The sequence below is a fragment of the Gymnoscopelus microlampas genome, assembly GCF_963454915.1.
Source record: "Gymnoscopelus microlampas genome assembly, chromosome: 9".
In the NCBI taxonomy this organism is placed as follows: Eukaryota; Metazoa; Chordata; class Actinopteri; order Myctophiformes; family Myctophidae; genus Gymnoscopelus; species Gymnoscopelus microlampas.
In genome coordinates this window covers 46,911,528-46,933,878 of record NC_139946.1, presented here as the reverse complement: position 1 = coordinate 46,933,878, position 22,351 = coordinate 46,911,528, and the positions used below count along the sequence as shown (strand labels likewise).

The 22,351-nt window shown below is 41.9% G+C and overlaps 3 protein-coding genes across 3 annotated transcripts in view; 1 reads left to right on the top strand and 2 right to left on the bottom strand.

Moving 5' to 3' along the window:
• The window catches only part of fndc7b (fibronectin type III domain containing 7b), a gene marked incomplete at both ends in the record, with an annotated part of 51,565 nt that extends 50,632 nt beyond the window's left edge, over window positions 1-933 (bottom strand). The window contains 2 exon segments of the mRNA XM_084066153.1: window positions 277-546; window positions 747-933. Of these exon segments, the coding sequence (XP_083922279.1) occupies window positions 277-546; window positions 747-933 (457 nt within the window).
• A 6,886-nt stretch (window positions 934-7,819) lies between these two features.
• Window positions 7,820-19,626, top strand: LOC311051573 (elastase-1-like; the record flags this gene model as incomplete). The annotated part of the gene is made up of 9 exons (XM_084066152.1): window positions 7,820-7,962; window positions 8,171-8,391; window positions 12,317-12,405; window positions 13,019-13,116; window positions 13,831-13,956; window positions 15,141-15,277; window positions 16,191-16,333; window positions 17,443-17,595; window positions 19,591-19,626. The coding sequence occupies 9 exons, from the start codon at window positions 7,820-7,822 to the stop codon at window positions 19,624-19,626; spliced, it is 1,146 nt and encodes a 381-aa protein (XP_083922278.1).
• Window positions 19,627-20,619: 993 nt separating this feature from the next.
• On the bottom strand, window positions 20,620-22,236 carry LOC311051572 (T-complex protein 1 subunit gamma-like; the record flags this gene model as incomplete). The annotated part of the gene is made up of 1 exon (XM_084066151.1): window positions 20,620-22,236. One exon carries the CDS (start codon window positions 22,234-22,236, stop codon window positions 20,620-20,622), a length of 1,617 nt encoding a protein of 538 aa, XP_083922277.1.
• Between the last annotated feature and the right edge of the window lie 115 nt (window positions 22,237-22,351).

Genomic DNA, 22,351 nt, shown 5'->3' with positions numbered 1-22,351 from the left:
AGATGAAGATATGAGGGTGATGGCATGTCCCTTATTACATTAAATTTAGCTTAGATGAACAACTCCTGTTTCTACTGTGTACACAGTGCTTATGCCACGGACAGGATCCATGGCACTGCAGCAATGTGGTTGACAAATGGACTGGTTGATTCACGAGTACATCAGTTGATTTATAAAACATGTTGCATTGACAGAAAATCTCAAAGTGCAACAAGCTTGAATGCACTTTGTGGAAATCATGCTGATAATCAGATGATCAGATCAATAAATACCCACTGTTGGTTGTGTGTGAGATGTTAGCAGGCTCGCCAGCCACCAGGAAGTTGCTGACTGATGACACTCCAACTACGTAATTGGAGCAAGGCTGCAGATCACTGATGTCCATAGTTGTAGCTGAGGTTCTTCTGACGACCGGGGCGATGCTGGAGTCATCGGTGTCACTAAGGGTCACTTGATACAACTGGGCATCGCTCACGGCAGCCCATGTGACTCTGGCTGTTGTTTTTGACGGTGCCGTAAGTTGCACATCTGTTGGTGGCTGTACCACTGTGAGGAAAGAATATGGGCTGTTAAATCTGTACATGTACAAGTCCCCGCCGTTTACAAATGTCAATGAAGTGTCATTTCTAGTTTTCCTTTATATAGTTTGCACACTGAGTTTGAATAATGGTGTATTTAGGCAACTTCTACTTATGTTAATTCATTCAATATGGCCTATAGTCATTACAACTTTCATGCTGACTTACATGTTGTGATTATCTTCAATTCACTGCTGGCCCCCATGCCAGCACTATTAGAGGAGTAAACATAGCATGTGTAGGATGAGGATGGAGTTAGACCATCCACCTGTACACTGGTGTTTGTGAAGCTCTGGTTGAAGATCCGTACTGGGGTCCCGCTCAAAACCAAGAAGTACTCATTCGCCCCCGTCATGTTGGACCATTCAAACTTTAAGGAGGTACTGGAAATGGCTTCAGAAAGGGTGAAATGAGATGCGGCCGGTACTGTAGGAAAGTAATACCAAGGATTTATGGTTAATCAGTTGTATCATGCAGCAACTTCTCTTTCTCTTACATTTTATTTCAATGTTAATTTTGAAAGAAACTTTTCTTTGTGTACCTGTCCATGACGTATTATTGGTCTCACACAATGATGTCCAAAACCGGAAAGCCTTTAGAGTTACTTCATACAAACGTCCTGGCAGCAGCCCCCGGACCAGTTTATTCGTATTGGCTACATCCATCATAACTGGAGCGATGCTTGATGAGCCCACAACTCGGAGGGCCAATACATATTGTGATGCACCAGTGGTAGCGTCCCATACCACTTGCAATGACGATGCTGAGGGAGATGATATTGAAGTAATGACACAACCTGGGAAAGAGAAATAAGTACATGATTAAGGATACCACAGAGTGCACATGTCCTGTACAGAAAATAAAGGAAACGCCTTTTAATGTTCTCAGGGGCGGATTAACCCTTCGTGGTGCCCGGTAATTTGACCCGGTTCGGTGCCCCCCGGGACGTTTTGTCAACGCGGGGGGGGGGGGGGGGGGGGGGGGCAATTGAACGTTTGCCAAAGTGACTTAAATACGTTGGGGTTCGTGCTCTTCTTGTAACCCACACCACTGAGACGTTATTTATGCAATGGAAAAAAATCCAAAGGTCCAGATCAGAAACCGAGGTTCTGCAAGAGTCTGAAGTTTGAAAGCCCTATTTTAGTCAAGAGTGGCTAAACCCACACTTTGGGGATTTAGCATTGCGCAATGGGCATTCCCGCGCAAAAGTTGCTATTTTCGGACACCAGCCATATCCCTAAACCCCTGCACTAGCCGTTACATTATGCATACGTGTGGTTTGGGCATTACAAGACCAATCACCGTGCCAGATGCCATTGCCTTTAAGAAAATGCAATCTTACGCTCTCTTCCTCTCTGCCAGTGTTGCCAGGTCTGCTTATTATAAGCCACGTTGGGCTTATTTTTCTGTAAAGTTGCTTGTAAATAATGGTACTTGCGGGTTGCGGTTGTGAGCTTGTACGACATGAAGTGCTCATGTAGCCTACAGTATAGTCGCTTCTTTTAGGCTTTTCATACACCTGGCTGCTTATTCCTCTCACAAAATCAGGCAACTCTGCTCTCTGCCCATAGAAGAGAGAAGTTGCCTGGTTATAGAGAACTTTAAATTACAGCAATCTACTTGTGTTCTGGATTAATTAAACAAAAAGAGAGTACTTAGTTACTTTCCACCACTGGTCATAATGCAACATGATGAGCTGTCAGTCCTGGTTCCTCTCGGTTATTGTTACAGGAACCCTTTGTCATTTTAAACACAGCAGCTATCAGAATATAGAGCTATTTTAACCAAAGTATATCACTTACCCTACCTTTAAATATTTTACCAATAGTTCATCTTTTACTCAAGGGGAACAACGCTTGTCGCAAGTTGATGATGTCATTTGTCCATAGGGTCCAGCCCTATGGAATGCATTTGCTAAAAACATATATTAATATTATTTTGATGCTCATATTAATCTTAGGAAGTGTTAAGTTTTGTATTAGCTTATATGCATTCCATACATTCTATAGGGCTGGACCACACATAGACAAATGACATCAACTTGCGAGGGGTGTTGTCCCCCTTGGTTAAAGATTAACTATATATAAAATAAATAAAGCATTTAAGATGTGTTTCTTTTTAAATATTTGTTATAGAGGGCAATTCTAATGTATTAAGGCATATAGTGCTTATTAGCCAGGGATCTTTTTAAGTAAGAAAAGCCAATAATCTCTATACTAGCCATACAGGGGTCTTCAATGTTTTGAAGTCAATACTTAGTGAACTTGACCTTTCCCTCTGTACTTGATCTGCTCTTTTTTCCCCTCTACACCAAACCTCTTTGCCGAAAATAGCAGATCAACAAGCCTCACGCTATTTTCGGCTAAAGTTAAAGGCTAAAGTCGGCTAAAGTCTCCTCAGAATAGGGCTGCTAGGGTTCAAGTGGTTGATGTAACATAAATATCCTATCACACAAAGATTTGGCGGCCCCCCTGTAGTAACTCTGAGGACCCACTAGGGGTCCCGGACCCCCTGTTGAAGACCCATGCTCTGTAATAGCCATATGATGTATAATATGCACCCTCTCCCCTTTGCAGGCCCTTCTGCAATGGAAGCTACTCTGTACTGATACGACTCAATTATTGAAATCCCAAACAGAATATATTTGGATCATGAAGCCACATTTAATGCCCTGTTTTTTCAATTACTTTTTTCATTTATTATGCTAAATGTTTTGGGAAAATTTAAAATAAATAATACATACATTAAATTAAATAAATGAAGGAAAAAAACTCGCCCCCCTCATTCATTAGAAGGACAATATCGGTCCCAAATTTCACCCAATCAGGAGAGAGAACCCATTTACCAGCTTCAATTTTGCATCGCGTCTAATTTCACTTGGATTGGAAGAAAAATTGGCATCCTGACCTGAAAATGTATTTTTCTGCTCCTCGTGTGAAATACAATCTGCCACATCTACTCAAGCATCCACTAATCATATCTCATAATAAAGGCTCAATAACAGTGTTGCCAGGTTTTGCGGGAGGAAACACGCAAAATGTGTTAATATACCATCAAAAAACAGTTTTAGCACTTGAACCCATATCCACCGGCTATCTGAAAATAGCACTTTTAGAAAGCTTGTAGATGTTTTATTTTCAAAAAAATCTTGATCGAATGTGGAATGTTTTTTAAACATTTTAAATACACAAATCTTGTGTGGGGTCCCTGGCACAAAATATGTTCAGATGGGGGTCCGAATCGATATTAATTTGGGGGTCCTTGACATGAAAATGTTTGAGAACCCCAGGTTTAAAAAACATTAGCAAGGCCAAATAAGCAACTACACTTTAGAAACAAGCCCAAAAAAGCCACAACCCGTGACTACCAATATTTACAAGTGACTTTACCTAAAACAATAAGCCTGAATTTGCTAAAATATTGAGTACTTTCCACAACTGAGTGTATACGTACCGGTACCGAAGATAAATTGCAGCGATACCGGCGTAGATAGCAGCGTGGCCGACAGGGTCAGCCATAGCAGACAGCTGCTGGTAGCCATGCCTGACCGCTGATGGGGAGAAGGAGAAGTCATCTGCACGTTCCACAGGCAGGTGTGAAGAAGGTGGAAGGCAAGGCCACATGCTTTATACTTACTGGGACGTGGGCAGGTCATAGCCAGATGCCACCATGTAAAGTGGCATGAGGCCATCTCCTGTTTCTGTAGCACGAGGCAGCTTACCCCCAAGGGACTCACACCTAATCCAACACTCAAATCTCTTTCAAGAGACAAACACTGCAGCTACATATTATTATCAAACTTAAGTAGCACATCTTAACCACTCTGCTGTAGGTTGTGTGTGTGTGTGTGTGTGTGTGTGTGTGTGTGTGTGTGTGTGTGTGTGTTTATATAATATACAGGTGTATGTATAAATATATATATGTATAGTCATATTCCTATTTCTTATAGATATTTTGATATTTCTATATTTGTTCCTTGGAACAAGGAATGGAAGCATAGAGTAATATATCTGTTGCCAGAGAACCTTAATAAATAGAAAAAAGGGAAGAAAGTGCATTCGCAGGCTATGCTCAATTTTTTTTTTAAATAAATAAAAAAAAAGAATATAGGAACTTGCAACATCTTTAAGTACAGCAGCTCTTGCAGGTTCTGCTAGTAGCAAAGCATCTTTGATGTTTATTTCACGCACGCACGCACGCACGCACACAAAGAACATGAACCGAAACGATAGGTATCCATAGTTGACATGTTGCTCCGGTCATGAATCACCGTAGGCCTAACCTTGTCTCCTCAGGCCCAAGAGATATGACATGTCAGTTTAAGGTAAACATTATTTTAATTGCATATGAAAGCATGATCTCTCTCTCTCTCTCTCTCTCTCTCTCTCTCTCTCTCTCTCTCTCTCTCTCTCTCTCTCTCTCTCTCTCTCTCTCTCTCTGCACGCAGTGCACGTGGAAAGTTTGACACTTGAATTCCACACTTGTGAATGACTCGTAATAACATCATAATTTGACACACCGAATGAACTACTGCACTTTGACGAGACAACTAGCAATCGGTTCAGAATTGTGAATTTGGTTCAGCAAATATCATGTTGAGGGTCCTTAATTGTGGCACAACAAAGTTTGAGAAAGACTGATTTAGAAGGCATTCGTAGAATCGGCGTCAGGTCTTAATGGGTTTAATGTAACTGAACAGCGTAGTGGTTACTTAGGAGCCGGGGTGTCTGTGTGTGTGTGTGTGTGTGTGTGTGTGTGTGTGTGTGTGTGTGTGTGTGTGTGTGTGTGTGTGTGTGTGTGTGTGTGTGTGTTTGTGTGGGTGGGTGGGGGGGGGGCAGCATGGGGGGGCAACCTGCACCTGGGCACGCTGTTAACTATGTCACGAGTGTTGTATGTCTATCCAATTCCGTGGGAATCCATGGATGCATGGATTCCACAATAAGCACATGAACGCCCCAAAGCTATAAATTACACTTGATATTAGTGATGGAACAATATTACATTTATCCTGGCAAAAAGTATTTGTTTCCTTGTTATACAACCTCCATCATTATCTCTTCCTCATATTTCACTATTTTGGCATCACGTTGTTGTGGCAAATGTAGTTTCCATGTCATCCAAACTTGTCAGAATCACTAGTTTTTCTTCCTCAAATCTTCACTAATCTTCACTAATCCCATTTAAACAATTTTATATGCCTGGATGGATCACAAAGAAATGTGATCACATCACACCGGTTTTGGCATCACTCCATTTTTAACCTTTCAATGGGCTTATGGCTGAACTTCTACAGAGCCATAACTGGTTCTACCAAAAACCTGACTTAAAACCAGAGGTGACTGTGCCTTTGTGGTGGCGGGGCCCAGCCCAGCAGGCCCAGTGGTTCTCCTACATTTTAATGTCAATGACCCCCATAAAGTGTACAAATGGAACCAAATGCGCCGTCACAGGTCCATTTGGTTCCATTTGTACACTCTCAGAGTTACACACCCGTAAAGGGGCCATTTGGAACCCCCTCAAGGAACCGTGAGGGTCCCTGGAGTCTAGACCACACTTTGAGACCCACTGGTGTAGCAGAGTGTTTCCAGTGAGTTTCCTCTGTTTGACCAGAATGGAATGGAGCCTTCATTACTATCATTGGTAACACCTATGAAGGGAGTAAGGAAAGGCACAATTTCTTTCCACTATGGCTGCTGTGCATAGAGCGCCTATTTTCTTTGTTATAAAAACTTATTAAAGAAAGTTAAGTTGAGGTTATTTGACCCCTGCATTTTCCTATATGCTTGTAGAAATGCATGGCAGACAGTCTTTATAATCTTCTGTCCTGGCACAACATCTTTTCAGATGGGGGTCCATGGACAAACACATAGTTCAAAACAACAGCATTACAAGCTTTCCCTTTTCATGAAGACCCCATCTTGTTCTTCTTATACACCTGTGATCTGTTTGAATGAAGCCCCTCAATCATAAAACATTGTATTGTTGCTGTCGGTCAGAAACGTTCGGTTACGGCCGGGGTAACCTTTGTTTTCTGAGTGAAGAGACCATCTCTCCACCCTACTTCATATGTATGGGGGAATGACCCCACCTCGCTTAAAATGTGAATATTTCTTTAAGACACACCAGTCCTACTGGCATGCACGGCTATATAAGGCCCAGGTGTGCGTGATTACACTGCGACATCGAGGTGAAGAGATAGTCTCTTCACTCAGAGAACAAAGGTTACAACATAACTGAACGTTCTCTGTCGTATCGAGACTATCTCTCCACCCAACATATTTCATATGTATGGTGAACTCGTGAGGAGGCGAAGCAGTCCCAGAACCCCAGTGCCAACACCAGTGGGCTCCGATCCAGCACATGCTGTAATTAGAATATTTACAAGTATGTTCGATTTAAAATATTTACAATTATGTTAGAATATTTACAACCCCTGGGGCGGCCGGACAGCCAGACGTCATCTGCCATGACGAGACAGAATAGCAGGTGCTGGAAAGTTACCGGTTTTCTCCACCAGTTTATTTCATTACTGTATCGAATTTCTTTCACAGGCCACCACTATTTGTTTTGTTTGTTTTGAATTATCTATCGGTGCTATTTTCCTCCTCTTAGTCATATTACACCAATACATGACACCAATGAGTTACATAACACCATATTTCATAAACTTCCTTACTGGAAATTAGCTGCTGTGTTTAGAATGACAAAGGGTTCCTGTAACAATAACCGAGTGGAACCAGGACTGACAGCTCATCATTTCAGTTTAGTTTAGTTTTGATTTGTTTTCAACGTGTGTTTGCTAGTTTAGTATTAGTTATTTTTAAGACTTAGATTTAGTTTAGTTTTCATTAGTTTTATTTTTTATTGTGTGGGCTTTGGAAAAAAACACGCCAAGCACGTCCTTGGCAGAGAATGAGTCAAGCACCCGAAGAGCTGGTCCATTACTTTGTGGGCACATTTGGCCTTGATGTAAGACTCTAAAGCTCTAACGTGGGGACCGACTCTGTCTTTGTACTCCATCTGTCTGCATGTCAAAGAGAGGACAGAGCTCAATCACCTGATTGAGATGTGCCTCGAACCTTGGGGAGAAAGGCCCTGCGACCTGATAAATGCGGGCGGTGTCGATCAAGAGGCTGTCACACAGATCCCAGATAGAGGGGCACCTCGCCATAAGCCCATGAGGCAGCGAGGCCCCGTGTGTGCACACATTCCTGTTGGGGCTGGCCTGCCTGCCCGCCTATATGCCTGCTGGATTGTTTCACAACCCAGTGAGGGAGCCCAGCCTTGGAGACCATCTGCCCAAGGCAGTTTGGTCCATACTCCCTTCACAGGCCCTGACAGGGCCCAACAGTGACTGCAACCCTGCTTCACCACCCTGCGAAGGGTGGGAAGGGTGTAGCTCCATTGACTGACTGGCTCGTACCCCGATCCGGCCATAGGGTGGAATGCAGGGATTGGTACCAGCACCACCCAAGCACCGACAGGGACATTCTTCTAGCTGACACAGTTAACTGCAAGAATGCTGTCTCAAGAGAAGCCATTGCAGCCCAAGTGTCCACGGGCTCAGATGGCTCATGACGCAAGGCCGACAGTACCACCTCCCGTGGGGAGACTGCTGGCCTACCGTGCGAGGGACGAACCCTACGAGCATCCTTCGGCTCTTGTGTTGCCCTTGTTTGGGACCCCACGCCCCACCGTGTCACACAACAGATCCCCGGCGTAGCAACACAATTATCTTGGGATGAGGAGGGAGCTCACTCTGATGTGGCTTCACACGACCATGCTGGCTTCCGCCACGCAGAACTACACTCAGGTGCGTAAACGGCCATGCCATAATACACCTATATGGTGCGTTCTGTTAATGCTCAACATAATTGTATTTGTTGTTGTTGGTGCATAGCTTGAATAATATTAATATATGTTCTATTAGCACATGCTTTCCATACATTCTATAGGGCTGGACCCTATGGACATTGTCAACTTGCGACGGGCATTGTTCCCCTTGAGTAAAAGATGAACTATTTGTAAAATAAATAAAATATTTAAGTTCTTAATGTTCTGTTCTTAATTTGTATTTTTTTGTTATACAGGGTAATTATATAATTATATGTATTAAAGCATACAAGGCCTTATATAAGGGCTAAAACACACAAAATAAAATACATAACGTCGCCTTGCTAAACTAATGGCCTATGTAATTTTTTTAAGTTTTTCAGGAAAAATTAAAAACTGATCCAAAACAAAACTATATGATATTTCTTAATCATTTCACCCAAAATGTTTATAACAAAGTATGACTATTTAAATAGAAATAACACTGTCTGTCAGTTATGTAACATAAGAGATTTAAATAGGTTTAAATAGGATTAAATCTGACTTAATCCTATTAAGAAAAAAAAAAGCAAAAGAAAACTACAAAATGGCCTAAATCAGTAAATAATTTGGCTTAAGTCACAAAACCATGTGACTTAGGCCAAAAGAAGGCCTATTTTGGCCTAAGTCACACTAGGGAGTTAGGCCATTATACTAAAAGGGGAGTGAACAGCATGATCCTTTTCAATTAGGAGTTGGGCGATTTTACCAGAGGTGGCCAGTGTCATGAGGAGCTGACTTAGGCAAAAATATCATTTCCTCAAAAAATGACTTAGGCCATTCTGCCACAAGGATTTCTTTCAACTAGAAAACTGACAAAAACTAAAACAACCCAGAATTATATATATTTTTTTAAGGATTTCTAAAATGATACATCAGGGTGTGAGACAGGATGTTGTACTGCTATAGAGAAAGGACGAGACAGAATAGCAGGTGCTGGAAAGTTACCGTTTTTCTCCACCAATTTTATTCATTACTGTATCGGCTTTCTTTCACAGGCCGCCACTATTGGTTTCGCTTGTTTCGACTTATCTATCGGTGCCATTTTCCTCCTCTTAGCCATATTACACCAATACATGACGCTAATGAGTTACATAACACCATATTTCATTAACTTCCTTACTGGAAATTAGCTGCTGTGTTTAGAATGACAAAGGGTTCCTGTAACAATGACCGAGAGGAACCAGGACTGACAGCTCATCATTTCAGTTTAGTTTTGTATTAGTTATTTTTAAGGGTTAGATTTAGTTTAGCTTTCATTAGTTTAATTTGTTATTGTAATCAGGATTAGTCAAAGGCAAGATTGAACAATTTCAGAAAATGTCAGAAAATACTTTGTGCCCAAACAGGTCTATGAAAACAAAGTAAGATATGTGTTGTGTACTACGAAATTGACTTATAGTCCACACAGCAGTTTATTATATAATATTATAAAACATATTAGGAAAATCGCCGATCTACAAGCTCAGAGGTTGTAGGTCACTTCTTACCCTCCACCCCCACCCCTCTAGCAGCTGAGAAAGGAATAAATCAAGTGAAATATAAAGAGGGCGTGTCACAGATCTGTTACATGGCCACATAAAGTCAAAATGCAACAAAACGACTGTTCCAGGAATTCAACCTCCTGCTTTGCACCCAGGTGTCGAGTTAGTATAGTTGAGGCACTGGCTGGGGAACTAGTTAAATAATACAATGTTATAAATGGAGACACTACTCTCTGCTGGTCAGACTAGCACACTGCAAGCCTTTCTTTTCCAGTATATTATCAAATTCCTTCCTTAAAAATGTTCCCTCAATTATTTTTTTCCCTTTTCTCCCAGTTTATTTGTTTTGCCAGCTCCCAGTGCCCCCCACGCAGTCCCTGTCACTGCTGCTGACCCCTACTGGTTGCTCTTGGGGAGGGTGTAGACAACCACTTATTTCCTACAATCAGTGGTGGAAAAAGTACTCAAATTCTTTACAAACATTAAGTAAAAGTATAAATCCTGCAATGTAGATATACTCTGTTACCAGTAAAAGTCTGGAATTCAACATTTACTTGAGTAAAAGTACAAACATATTGGTAACAAAATGTACTTAAAGTACCAAAAGTAAAAGTAGTCATTATGCAGAATGTCCCATTTCACAAGTTTTCAAATGTATACAATTATTTTGAAAATAGCAGATCTACAAGCTCACAATCACGTGATGCATTGTGAGCTTGTAGATCGGCTATTTTCAAAAGGAATACAGGGCTGAAGTGGGTAATGTATGTTTTGTAATGATAATCAAAATCTACAAAGTAACTTGTAACTACATTTGTAAAGTACAATATTTGCCTCTGAGGTGTAGTGGAGTAGAAGTAAAATTACTGAAAAAAATAGAAATGCTCCAGTAAAGTAAAAGTACAGTACTTGAGTAAATGTAGGCTACTTAGTTACTTTACACCACTGACTTCACACAATGTCCCCTCTGTCACATGCATGGATTTTAACGTATGGCTCACAGTGCTGTACAGAGACATAGTACAGAGACACATCTGTGGGACAGGAAGTTCTTCCCAGCTAATTCTGGCAGTGTGTATAATAGATAACATGGTCTCTGGGCTGTCAGGCGAACAGGGTCTGCGGGTATAAGAGAGAGTTTGAATAGTGTGACAGACAGACTGTCAACCATGTTGCTGCTACTGAGACTGGCTTCAGTGCTGCTTCTGGCAGCATATGGTGGGTAGCAGGCCTCCGCTTAAACACTGAGATGGTACAAAGAAAGTAGTGCAATGTGCCATGATTAAAGGTAGGGTAAGTGATGTTTTTTGGTTAAAACAAAGGTTTTTTGCTAAAACGTTATAACACTATATTCTGATAGTAATCAGTGCTATAGAGTGTTTGTTCAGTAACAGGAGTCTCTCTGTCTCTCCAGCTTTTTAATAAACAGAAAATACATTTTCTGGTAGGTGTCAACATTTCAGGAAATCAGGAGAGAGTACCCATTTATCAGCTTAATTTGTATAGTGTTCCAGTTACAATGTTGTCAGCTCATTTCTATGTGTCTTCACTTCCAATTCACTTGTTTAATCTTTGTCCTGTCTGAGTTCTCTATCCTGATTGGATAAAATGTGTATCCTGACATGAAAATGCATGATCTCTTTAATAAAGAGCTGGAGAGACATGGAGACTCCTGTTACTGAACAAACACTCTATAGCAATGAGTACTATCAGAATATAGAGCTAGTTAACACTTATTTTAACCAAGAAAAGAAAATCACTACGCTACATTTACTGTATGCATGTACATACTTAGCGATTTCTTACCGTACTACTTGTTGTTATTGCTAATTATTTATTATGTTATTCTGATGCAATAGTGAGGAACTGAAACCAAGTAATTCAGCTGTTGTGCACTTGTACATGATATAAATCTGGAATCTGGAATCATCTTATCATTTTGGGGATCCTTGACATCAAAATAAAAGTTTGAGAACCACTGATATTATAGCAACATAAGTTTAAAAAAAAAACTGTTTAGAATACTTTGTAGAATCCCCAGAAGCAAAGATTTGAGTTAAAATGTCCACTTAAAAATATTATATATTCAAAGATTTGCCAAAAGTTTTACGATAAAAATAAATAGATCGCAGATCTACGGCACTCGTTTCTGCGCTATGGGCTTGTATATTTGCTATTTTTGAATAGCCAAATCAATCTAAAATGACAGAGATGCGTTCCCGGCATGAATGGGTTAATGGTACATAATGGCACTAACATAATGCATTGTTTGAGGATTTCAGTGCATACTGCATTCTGAGTTAGTATTATATGGTCCCAGTAAAATCTACATTATATGATGGATCATGCATTTAAATTGCTCTGTAATGTGTTTTCTCTAAGTTTACGGGTGTGGCACCCCCACATTTGAACCCGATGCCAGCAGGGTGGTGAACGGACAGGATGCCCGTCCTCACAGCTGGCCTTGGCAGGTACTATAGACCAGTGGTGGAAAGTAACTAAGTACATGTAATCAAGTACTGTACTTAAGTACAATTTCAAGGTATTTTTGCTTTACTGGAGCATTTCCAATTTCCAATAATTTCACTTCTACTCCACTACATCTACTTTTACTCCACTACAATTATTTGAAAAACTTTAGTTACTAGTTACTTTGTGAAACATTCATTAACCACCTCAGCCATGGCTATTTGAAAATACCCGATCAACAAAATCACAACACGTCGGTATGCAACGCGTTGTGAGCTTGTAGATCTGCTATTTTCAAAGGATTTTTATACATTTTGAAACGTGTGAAATGGGATGTTGTGCATAATGAGTCCTTTTACTTTTAGTACTTAAGTATATTTTGACGCCAATACTTTTGCACTTTTACTCAAGTACATTTTTACTACCGGACTTTTTACTTATAACAGAGTGTATCTACATGGTGGTATTGATACTTTTACTTAAGTAAAACATGTGAGTATCTCTTCCATCACTGCTGTAGACGCACTCTCATCATCATCCATGTTCTCATCTCATTTGTTTGTTTGTCTCCTCGTTCAGTTACCACGGTAACGGAGTGTGTTTGTTTTCTCTCAGATTTCCCTGCAGATGAAACGTGGAAGCCGATTTCATCACATATGCGGAGGCACGCTGATTGGTCCTCGATGGGTCCTGACGGCCGCACACTGCATTTTGTGAGTCACATTGATTTTTTTTGTTGTTGATTTTTTATCCCACGATTTTGTAAACCCTATTTTTCACCCAGTGCCAATGCCTAAGAGTTAATCCTGGGCGCTACTCTCCCTCTGCCAGCCTGGGGAGAGCCCCGGACTGAGCTCATGCCTCCTTCAATGCATGAGGAGCTAGCAAGCCACTTCTTATCACCTGACAGGGGGGAGTTTGAATGTATATTTTTTGAAGTGAACATTTGTAAAGTATTTTGTTCCAGGGACCCCCCAGAAGCAAATATTTTAGTGCCGTGCTACGAGCTTGTAGATCTGCTATTTGTTTTGAATAGCCAAATAAATCTAAAATTACACAGATGCTTTCCCTGGACTTAATGGGTTAAGCTTATATTTGGTGAAAAGTGAGTGCAGTGATGTCTGCCTCTCTAGCACAGGTGGGAAAGACAGGTGACGAAAAAAGACAACCCCCTTATTTTTTACATGGAGTGTTATTTCTTTCTGATCTTTTGTTTGTACATATAGTGATATTTTTTTCTGTATGTTTGTGTTGATATTTGAACTGTTTGGTGCTATACATGACTATGAATTTGAATACCTCAATGGAAACAAGACCGCAAGGACTTTTTTGGACGGACCTTTTAGTCAAAGTATTTTAATGTAACTGCTGTTTTACATCAATGGGACATAAAGATATGAGGGCTATGACACCTTTTGTCTCGGCAGGGATGGACAGGTCAACCGTGTGGTCTTGGGAGAGCACAATCTGAGCCAGCAAGAGGGAACCGAACAAATAAGGGACATTCTGCGCATCATCGTTCACCCTGCCTGGGACGACCGCGTGTCCAATGGGTGGGTTCTGTATCTTTTGATCTCCACACATGCATTAACACCAACTACTACTAGTTGTTGCAATCCTACCAACTACCACTAGTTGTTGCAATACTACCAACTACCAATAGTTGTTGCAATACTACCAACTGCCACTAGTTGTTCCAATACTACCAACTACCACTAGTTGTTGCAATACTACCAACTACCACTAGTTGTTGCAATATTACCAACTACCACTAGTTGTTGCAATACTATCAACTACCACTAGTTGTTCCAATACTACCAACTACCACTAGTTGTTCCAATACTACCAACTTCCACTAGTTGTTGCAATACTACCAACTACCACTAGTTGTTGCAATACTATCAACTACCACTAGTTGTTGCAATACTATCAACTACCACTAGTTGTTCCAATACTACCAACTTCCACTAGTTGTTGCAATATTACCAACTACCACTAGTTGTTGCAATACTATCAACTACCACTAGTTGTTCCAATACTACCAACTTCCACTAGTTGTTGCAATACTACCAACTACCACTAGTTGTTGCAATATTACCAACTACCACTAGTTGTTGCAATACTACCAACTACCACTAGTTGTTGTATGAACCTGTAGATAGATGCTGTTTTCACTGTGACAGTTCCACTGCCATAAATTTGTGGAACTCTAGCAATTATGCCCTGTTGGTAATTATGCGTTACTTTGATAAAAACATTTTTTTTATGGATTAGTCACCCCATGGAGACTTCAATTCATGGATAGTTTTAGTTTTTTGTTTCATTCCTAAGCCAATGATTTGTTGACCGGCAGCAGTTCCGGTAGGAGACACAAAGAGTCTCCTTTTTATCTCCTACCGGAACCGCTGCCTACTGGTCCGCTGGTCATCAAATTATTGGCTTAGGAATGCGACAAAAAATAAACAATATCCATGAATTCAAGTCTCCATGGGGTGACTAATCGATAAAAAAAACTATCCCTCGAGGGAATTGTTAAAATCCTAAAATATCCCAACCCTAGTGATATGATTGGTTTTCAAAGCAGGGGGTGTAGGTTAGTTAGTGGAGGTTTTTTCTCCACTGTTCTAGTCCCATGCAGATTTCCACATGTATCAGTAGACAGAGATCTCTGATCATCACTCTGCTCACGTGAGACTGTAAAGCTGATAAGGTGACGTTATGTGATTTGTCCACACAGCAATGACCTCGCCCTGCTGAAACTGGACAAGAGTCCCTTCATGACCGACAGCGTTGGCGTGGCTTGTCTTTCAGAGTCTGGGGAGATGCTGGCCCACGGGACAGCCTGCTACATCTCTGGCTGGGGCCGGCTTTACAGTAATGACTCGCTCCCAATCATCCGCCGTAATCTGAAGACTCATCTCTTCAGACTCTGTTCATGGAGATGTTTTAGTTTTTGTCACAATCCTAAGCCAATCATTTTATGACCTGCGGTCTCTCTGGTAGGAGACTCAAAGGGACACATTAGCATCTTTCCACCAGTCATCACATTATTGGCTTAGAAATGTGACTAAAACAAAAAAAAAATCTCCATGAATTCAATGCTTCAAGGGCTGTGTAATTGATAGAAAATAAGTCAGTTTTTGGGTGAGCTACTCGTTTTACCCGTAGCACTTGCCCTAGCCTTGACGACCATGCAGTCTTATGCAAAGGCTAATGTAACTTAGATAGCAAGTTATGTAGACAGATGCCAGGTTCATTTGTGGACCTGGCATCCTATAGTTTATATAGTTTCAATGTGCAGATTATTTATGTTTTGATATTATACTGTTTAGACTGATGATAGGTTCTTGGTTCACCTATGACCCTAGATTACTTTTGCTATGCATTTGATGTATTACCTCGTTTTTACTGTAAATCGCTCTGTGATTAAATGCCTAAATTGTAATTGCTAATGTGTCTGTGTTCTCATGCCGTCACTGTTTATCTGACAGAGCCATTATTTAACATGGTCATTTGAATGGGCTATTAGCAGGCCTGCTGTTTTTCTTTCCTGAGCGCAGCAAATTGTTTATAATGTGACCGTGTGTTTTTTGGAAACCCCAGCAGCGTGGCGTGGCTCTGAGCATTTATTTCGCGCTGGCACATTCATGTGTGGCGGTTTTCTCTGCTTTTCAGTCCGCCTAGCGGCCTGAACATGTAGTTTAATAAAAGCCACATAAAAGCACATTAGAGACATTTGCGTTTCATGAAATAACGTCAGATAACATGATGTCTCTGTGTTCCCCAGCCAACGGCCCCATCCCTGACATCCTGCAGCAGGCCTTGCTGCCGGTGGTAGAACACAGCGTGTGCAGCAGCAGTGAATGGTGGGGCGACAGCGTCAAGACCACCATGACCTGTGCTGGAGGAGCCGTCATGGCCGGATGCAACGTATGTCAGTTGTTCTCAAACTTTTTCATGACGACTAAGTAAGTAGGCTAAGTAAGTAGGTCGGAGAGGCTTATTGTCGGTATCAGCCGAGAATTACTATGCACTCAATATGGGAACCCATCGGCAAAAAATGTAGAGACGGGATGTTGGCCGTTCACTCTCCTTTAGTGCTCCACTTCCGGGTGGTGCGTCTCTGTTTACATTCCTATTAATAAACAAACTCTACACGTTGTAACGGGAGTTGCCGACAGATTCAGCTGCGGAGCTCTGAATCTGTCTGGAGAGATTACAATGCACTAGACCCCTGGGAGATGGATTGCTGAGGTGGAGCGCCACACCTACCATCAGCTCCCAGTGCTTACCGCACGACTTGCCACACCCAAGATGTACTGCTCGTACGCTGAGTTGGCGGATGCCCGGGATTCAAACCCATGACCGTATGGTTCAAAGGCGAGAGCTCCACCGACTGATATGATTCTGAAATAGACATAGTGCATAATAACTACTTTTACTTTTGCTTCAGTACTTTAAGTATAACTTCAAGCTAATACTTTTGTACTTTAAACTGTGGTATTGTCACTTTTATTCAAGTCCAACATCTAGTAGTACTTCTTCCAAAACTGGTCAATGATGACAATATAGTATCCTCACACCAGTGTTGATTTCGTCGGCTAAAACTATGACGAAAAATGTTTGTCCACTAGCGTTTTTTCACTGACGAAAACAAAATAAAAACTATGATGACTAAAACTAAATATATTGACAATTTTAAAAACTAAACTAACACGTTAGTGAGGGACTAGTGGAGAAGAGATCCAGTAGAAATACATGACAAGTCATTTTAAGTTTGGTTGCACTTGGGTGTAAAATCAGCTATTACGACGCCATCAAGGCACCGCCAAAATACATTTTAGTCGACTAAATCAACTGTATTTAGTCAACTATAATCTTATGATATTTAGTCAACTAAAACTAGACAAAAACTATAACATTTGAGATGACTAAACTGTGACTAAAACTAAATCAAAATTTGCTGTCAAAATCAACACCACCTCTCACTGCATCTCTCTGTGTCTGTCTGTGTCTTTGTGTCCGTCCCTCTGTCTCAGGGGGACTCAGGGGGTCCGCTGAACTGTAAGGGACAGGATGGTAGGTGGTACGTTCACGGGGTCACCAGCTTCGTCTCCAAAGAGAACTGCAATAAAGAGAAGAGGCCCACCGTCTTCACACGTATCTCTGCCTTCAGAGACTGGCTCAGCAACGTAAGACACCCGATCTACAGTATCTATCTATCTATCTATCTATCTATCTAGAGCAGTGGTTCTCAAACTTTTTCATGTCAAGGACCCCCAAAATAATATGTATTTGGCCGCAAACCCCAGAAGCTTGAGTTACAAATGTTCGCTTTAAAAAATACATATTCAAAGATTTGCAAAATGTTCACGATTTTTCAAAAATAGCAGATTTTTAAGCTCATGCTTTTAAGCTAAAAGCACTTGGTCCTTTTTGAATAGCCAAAGTACTATAAAATATGGATAAAGGGGTTAAAATGATTGTAACACTATATTAACTAATTTTGCTGGACCCCACTCTGAGAACCAATGATCTAGACAGACAGACAGACAGACAGACAGACAGACAGATAGGATGAAAAATAACAGAATTCTGTATGTTTCTTTTCTAAAAAAAACCTTCTTGTCATTTAATCTCCTCAGATTATGCTCCGTTACTAAGGATCTACTGGATATTTGCAGATGATTTATTACTGTAGCCTATGTCCAAATAAATATCATTATTATTATTATGTCTGGTCTCACTGTAGGACAGTGTGTGTGTGTGTGTGTGTGTGTGTGTGTGTGTGTGTGTGTGTGTGTGTGTGTATTTTACACTTTGCTTGTCCTCACTTATCAAGAGGATGTTTTGGGGTTTGGATTTAAGGTTAGGGTTATTAATCAGGATGAAGTTATGGTTACAGGATTAATGTTAGGGTTAGTGAACACAATCAGTGATCCTACCTCGGAAGTTACTGGTCAATTTTAACAATGAGAAATCAGCATTCTTCTGACTTGGAAATAATAACTTGTGCACCAGTGTATGCTCTGTTTACCAGTGGTGGAAAAAGTACTCACATTTTTTACTTAAGTAAAAGTATCAATACTGCAATGCAGAAATACTCTGTTAGGGTGCGGTCACACCAAAACATGGTTAGCCGCTGTTAAACTCAGGTTGTGTGCGGCCACAGTGTTTTTGCAGCCAGCACATTCTAAATAAAGGTGTGACCCACCGGTCACTTGTAATAACAATCAAAATCTACTTCCAATTTCCAATACTTTTACTTCTACTCCAACTCCACTATATACATCTCAGAGGCAAATGTACTTTTTTATTCCACTACAATTATTTGAAAACTTGTTACTTTGTAGATTGTGATTATTATTACAAAACATACATTAACCACTTCAGTCCTATGTACATCAGCCATTTGAAAATAGGAGATCTACAAGCTCACAATGTGTCACATCGTGATGCATTGTGAGCTTGTAGATCTGCTATTTTCAAATTATTTGTTTTACATCTGAAAACTTGAAATAGGACATTCTGCAAAATGAGTACTTTTACTTTTGTTAGCCTACATTTTGAGGCCAATACTTTTGTACTTTTACTGAAGTACATTTTTAATTCTGGACAGACTATTTCTATGTTGCAGTATTGATACTTTTACTTATGTAAAACATTTGAGTACTTTTTACACCACTGACCGAGGGATCCTCTACAGTACACAATCCAAAGCCATTAATTTAGACCCACGTTTGTAGCACAAACATGCTTTTCTTTTTTTTTACCAGTCACTAAATTAGGTACACGTGATCTCTAGGGAGTCATGTGACAATGAGTATCAAACAGCTGTTTATACTGTTCCAAATGTAGTGGGAGGGGTCAATTATTATTATTTTATTTAAACAAAAACAAATACGTAAACAAAACAAAACAAAACAAAACAAATAAAAAATAACCAGCCTTATATCATTAACGCAACATTCAATCAACCCGATATTGAGGGGCCTCTATTGCACACCTCCAAAAGTGCTTTCACTTCCGACAATAGGGGCACCACAAATGCAAAAAGTTGGACTATAGTCATAGGTTAGGTGGCTGCAAGCCTGCAACCCCACACTTACACAGCCCTGGGTAGGCCACCTGGCCAGGCAGAGATACTGAGTGCATCTTGTTCTACATTGTGTGCTCCAATGTAATAGTTACCAGAGTTTCCGCCGGTCATCAGAAAGACCTGACCTGTTCCTATCCAGGAGACCTGCTCTCCTGTGTGGTTGCATCTCCTCACCTATTTTCAAATAATTAATAAAATAATCATGTAAGAACTTTGTGCATGGTTGTAGCTTCACATAGTTCTGATAACAAACGGTAATATTTTGCCTGAATACTCAGTGCTTCTTTTAAGTGAAATCACGTCCTGCAAAAGAAAGCTGCTGCGATGTTTATTGGTCCTCAGGTCCGATGTCTAAGCAGAAAACATACACAACAACCTGTTTGGTTCAAAACACTCACAACGGCAAAGTACCCCCCCCCCTTTGAACAAAAAATAACATAAAAGATAGGCATATTCTTCCCCATGTTTCTACCCAATTGAGCTATTGACAATCCGCCCTGTGAGCTGAGGTCTCTGTCACTGCCAACCTGCAGTCGGTCTGGGGAGACTGTAGACAACCACACATATCCTCCGATACACATGGAGTCACCAGCCTCTTTTTTCTTTCTTTTTTTTTTGGCCCACCACCTCTTTATTATCATTATTATTATTTTCATTTTTGTGATAACATAAAAGCGAAATAACGAAGGAAGAAAAAAAGATAAAAAGGTTACATGTAACTTGGCCCAGTTGGCTTGGTCCACTCATTAAAGGGATAGTTCACCCAGAAAAAATATGTTTTTTCCATCGATTAGTCACCCCATGGAGACTTGAATTCATGGAAATTGTCTTGTTTTTGTCGCATTCCTAAGCCAATAATTCTTTGTGTCTCCTTCCGGAACCGCTGACGGTCATCAAATTATTGGCTTAGGAATGTGACAAAAACAAACAAATATCCATTAATTCAAATATCCATGGGGTGACTAATCAATAGAAAAAAAGTCATGTTGGGGGTGAACTATCCCATTAAAGCTCCGCTTCATTGCATTGTACATTCACCTCTATGTCATGCAGTGTTCAAACACTCCATTCTATTAGTCTGCTACAGTTTGTTTCAAGGTTTCCTACAAATCTCTCTCTACTCTGCTGCTGCTCCTTGTCCTCCACTCGGCACCTCTTTCTTTTTCTTCAAAATGTCATCGATGCGCAGCAGCAAGATGGCCGTGTCCAGAGCGGTCTTGTAGGTCTGAGCCTTGACAGACAGCGGCTCCAGGATTCCCAGCTGGGTCATGTCAGCCAGGGCTCCCGTCTCTCCATTGACCCCCCAGGCCGTGAAGCCTTCCTCGGCGTGCTTGGCCCTGAGCGAGGTGAGCACCCTGATGACGGAGGCTCCGCAGTTCTGGATCAGCGTCCTGGGGATGACCTCCAGGGCCTGGGCCACGGCGCGGTACGGCCACTGCTCCAGGCCGTCCAGAGCCCGGGAGCGCTCCATCAGGCGCTTGGACACGGCCATCTCCACCGCCCCGCCCCCGGGGAGCAGGTAGGGCTCCAGCAGGATGTTCCTGCACACCAGCATGGCGTCCTGGAGGTTCCTCTCCACCTCGGCCAGGATGTCCTTGCTGGCTCCTCTCAGCAGGATGGTGCAGGCTTTGGGGTCTTTGCACTCGGTGACGAAGGTGAAATACTCGTCGCCGATCTTCTTCACCTCAAAGAGCCCCGCCCCCGTGCCCACGTCCTCCTCGCGCAGCTCGTCGGTGCGGTTGGCGATGCGGGCGCCGCACGCCCTGGCGATGCGGTTGTTGTCCGTCTTCCTGACCCGGCGGATGGCCGTGATGTTGGCCTTCACCAGGTAGTGCAGGGCCAGGTCCGAGATTCCCTTCTCGGTGAAGATCAGGTCGGGTTTGAGTCGGATGATGTCCTTACACATCTGCTGGATGAACTCTTCCTCTATCTGAAGAATCCTGGCAAAGTCTTCCTCTCTGGTGATCTCGATGTCGGTCTGGCTCTCTCCTTTCTTGTACTCCAGAGAACAGTCCAGCAGTATAATGCGGGGGTTTCTGATCGTGCGTCTCATGCTTGCATGAGTCACGTCCTTATTGACCATGACTCCTCTCAGGACACAAGAATCCTCCATGAACCCACCCGGAACCTTCTCCACTTTGGCGTATTTCTTGATGTCTATCTCCTTGCGTCCGTTCTCCTCCAGCTCAACAGTCTTGACGGCCTCCAGAGCGATGTTACAGGCGAGTTCAGACCAGCGATTCAGAGCTTTGGTGTTGATGGCCGAGTTGACGATCTTCAACATCATGGAGCGGTCATTCAGATCCACCGGAGTGGCGACGTCTTTGAGAATGACCAGTATGTCGTCCAGGGCCTGCCTGTAGGCGGTGATGATGACTCTTGGGTGCATCTTCTGCTCCAGAAACTGCTCTGCTACTGCCATCATCTCACCGGCCAGTATGATGACCGACGTGGTTCCGTCTCCAACCTCCTCATCCTGGGTTCGGCTGATCTCTATCAGACACTTGGCCGCCGGGTGCTGAACCTCGATCTCTCTGAGGATGGCGTTTCCGTCGTTGGTCATGACGATGCCTCCCATCGGGTCCAGCAACATCTTCAGCATGGCTCTTGGCCCCAGACACGTTCTGATGACATCGGCGATGTTCTTGGCTGCATTGATGTTCCCGGTTTGGACCTTCCTGGCAGGGTCTCTCCTCATGTTCTGGTTCATCACCACAACTGGTCTGCCCATCATTTTGGCAGAGAGTGTTGACTTTACAAGATATCTAATTCAAACTATACTAGCTGATATTGAAGTGACTGTGAACAGGCCAGCCATGTCTTTCATATTCATTTCTACCACTCTGACG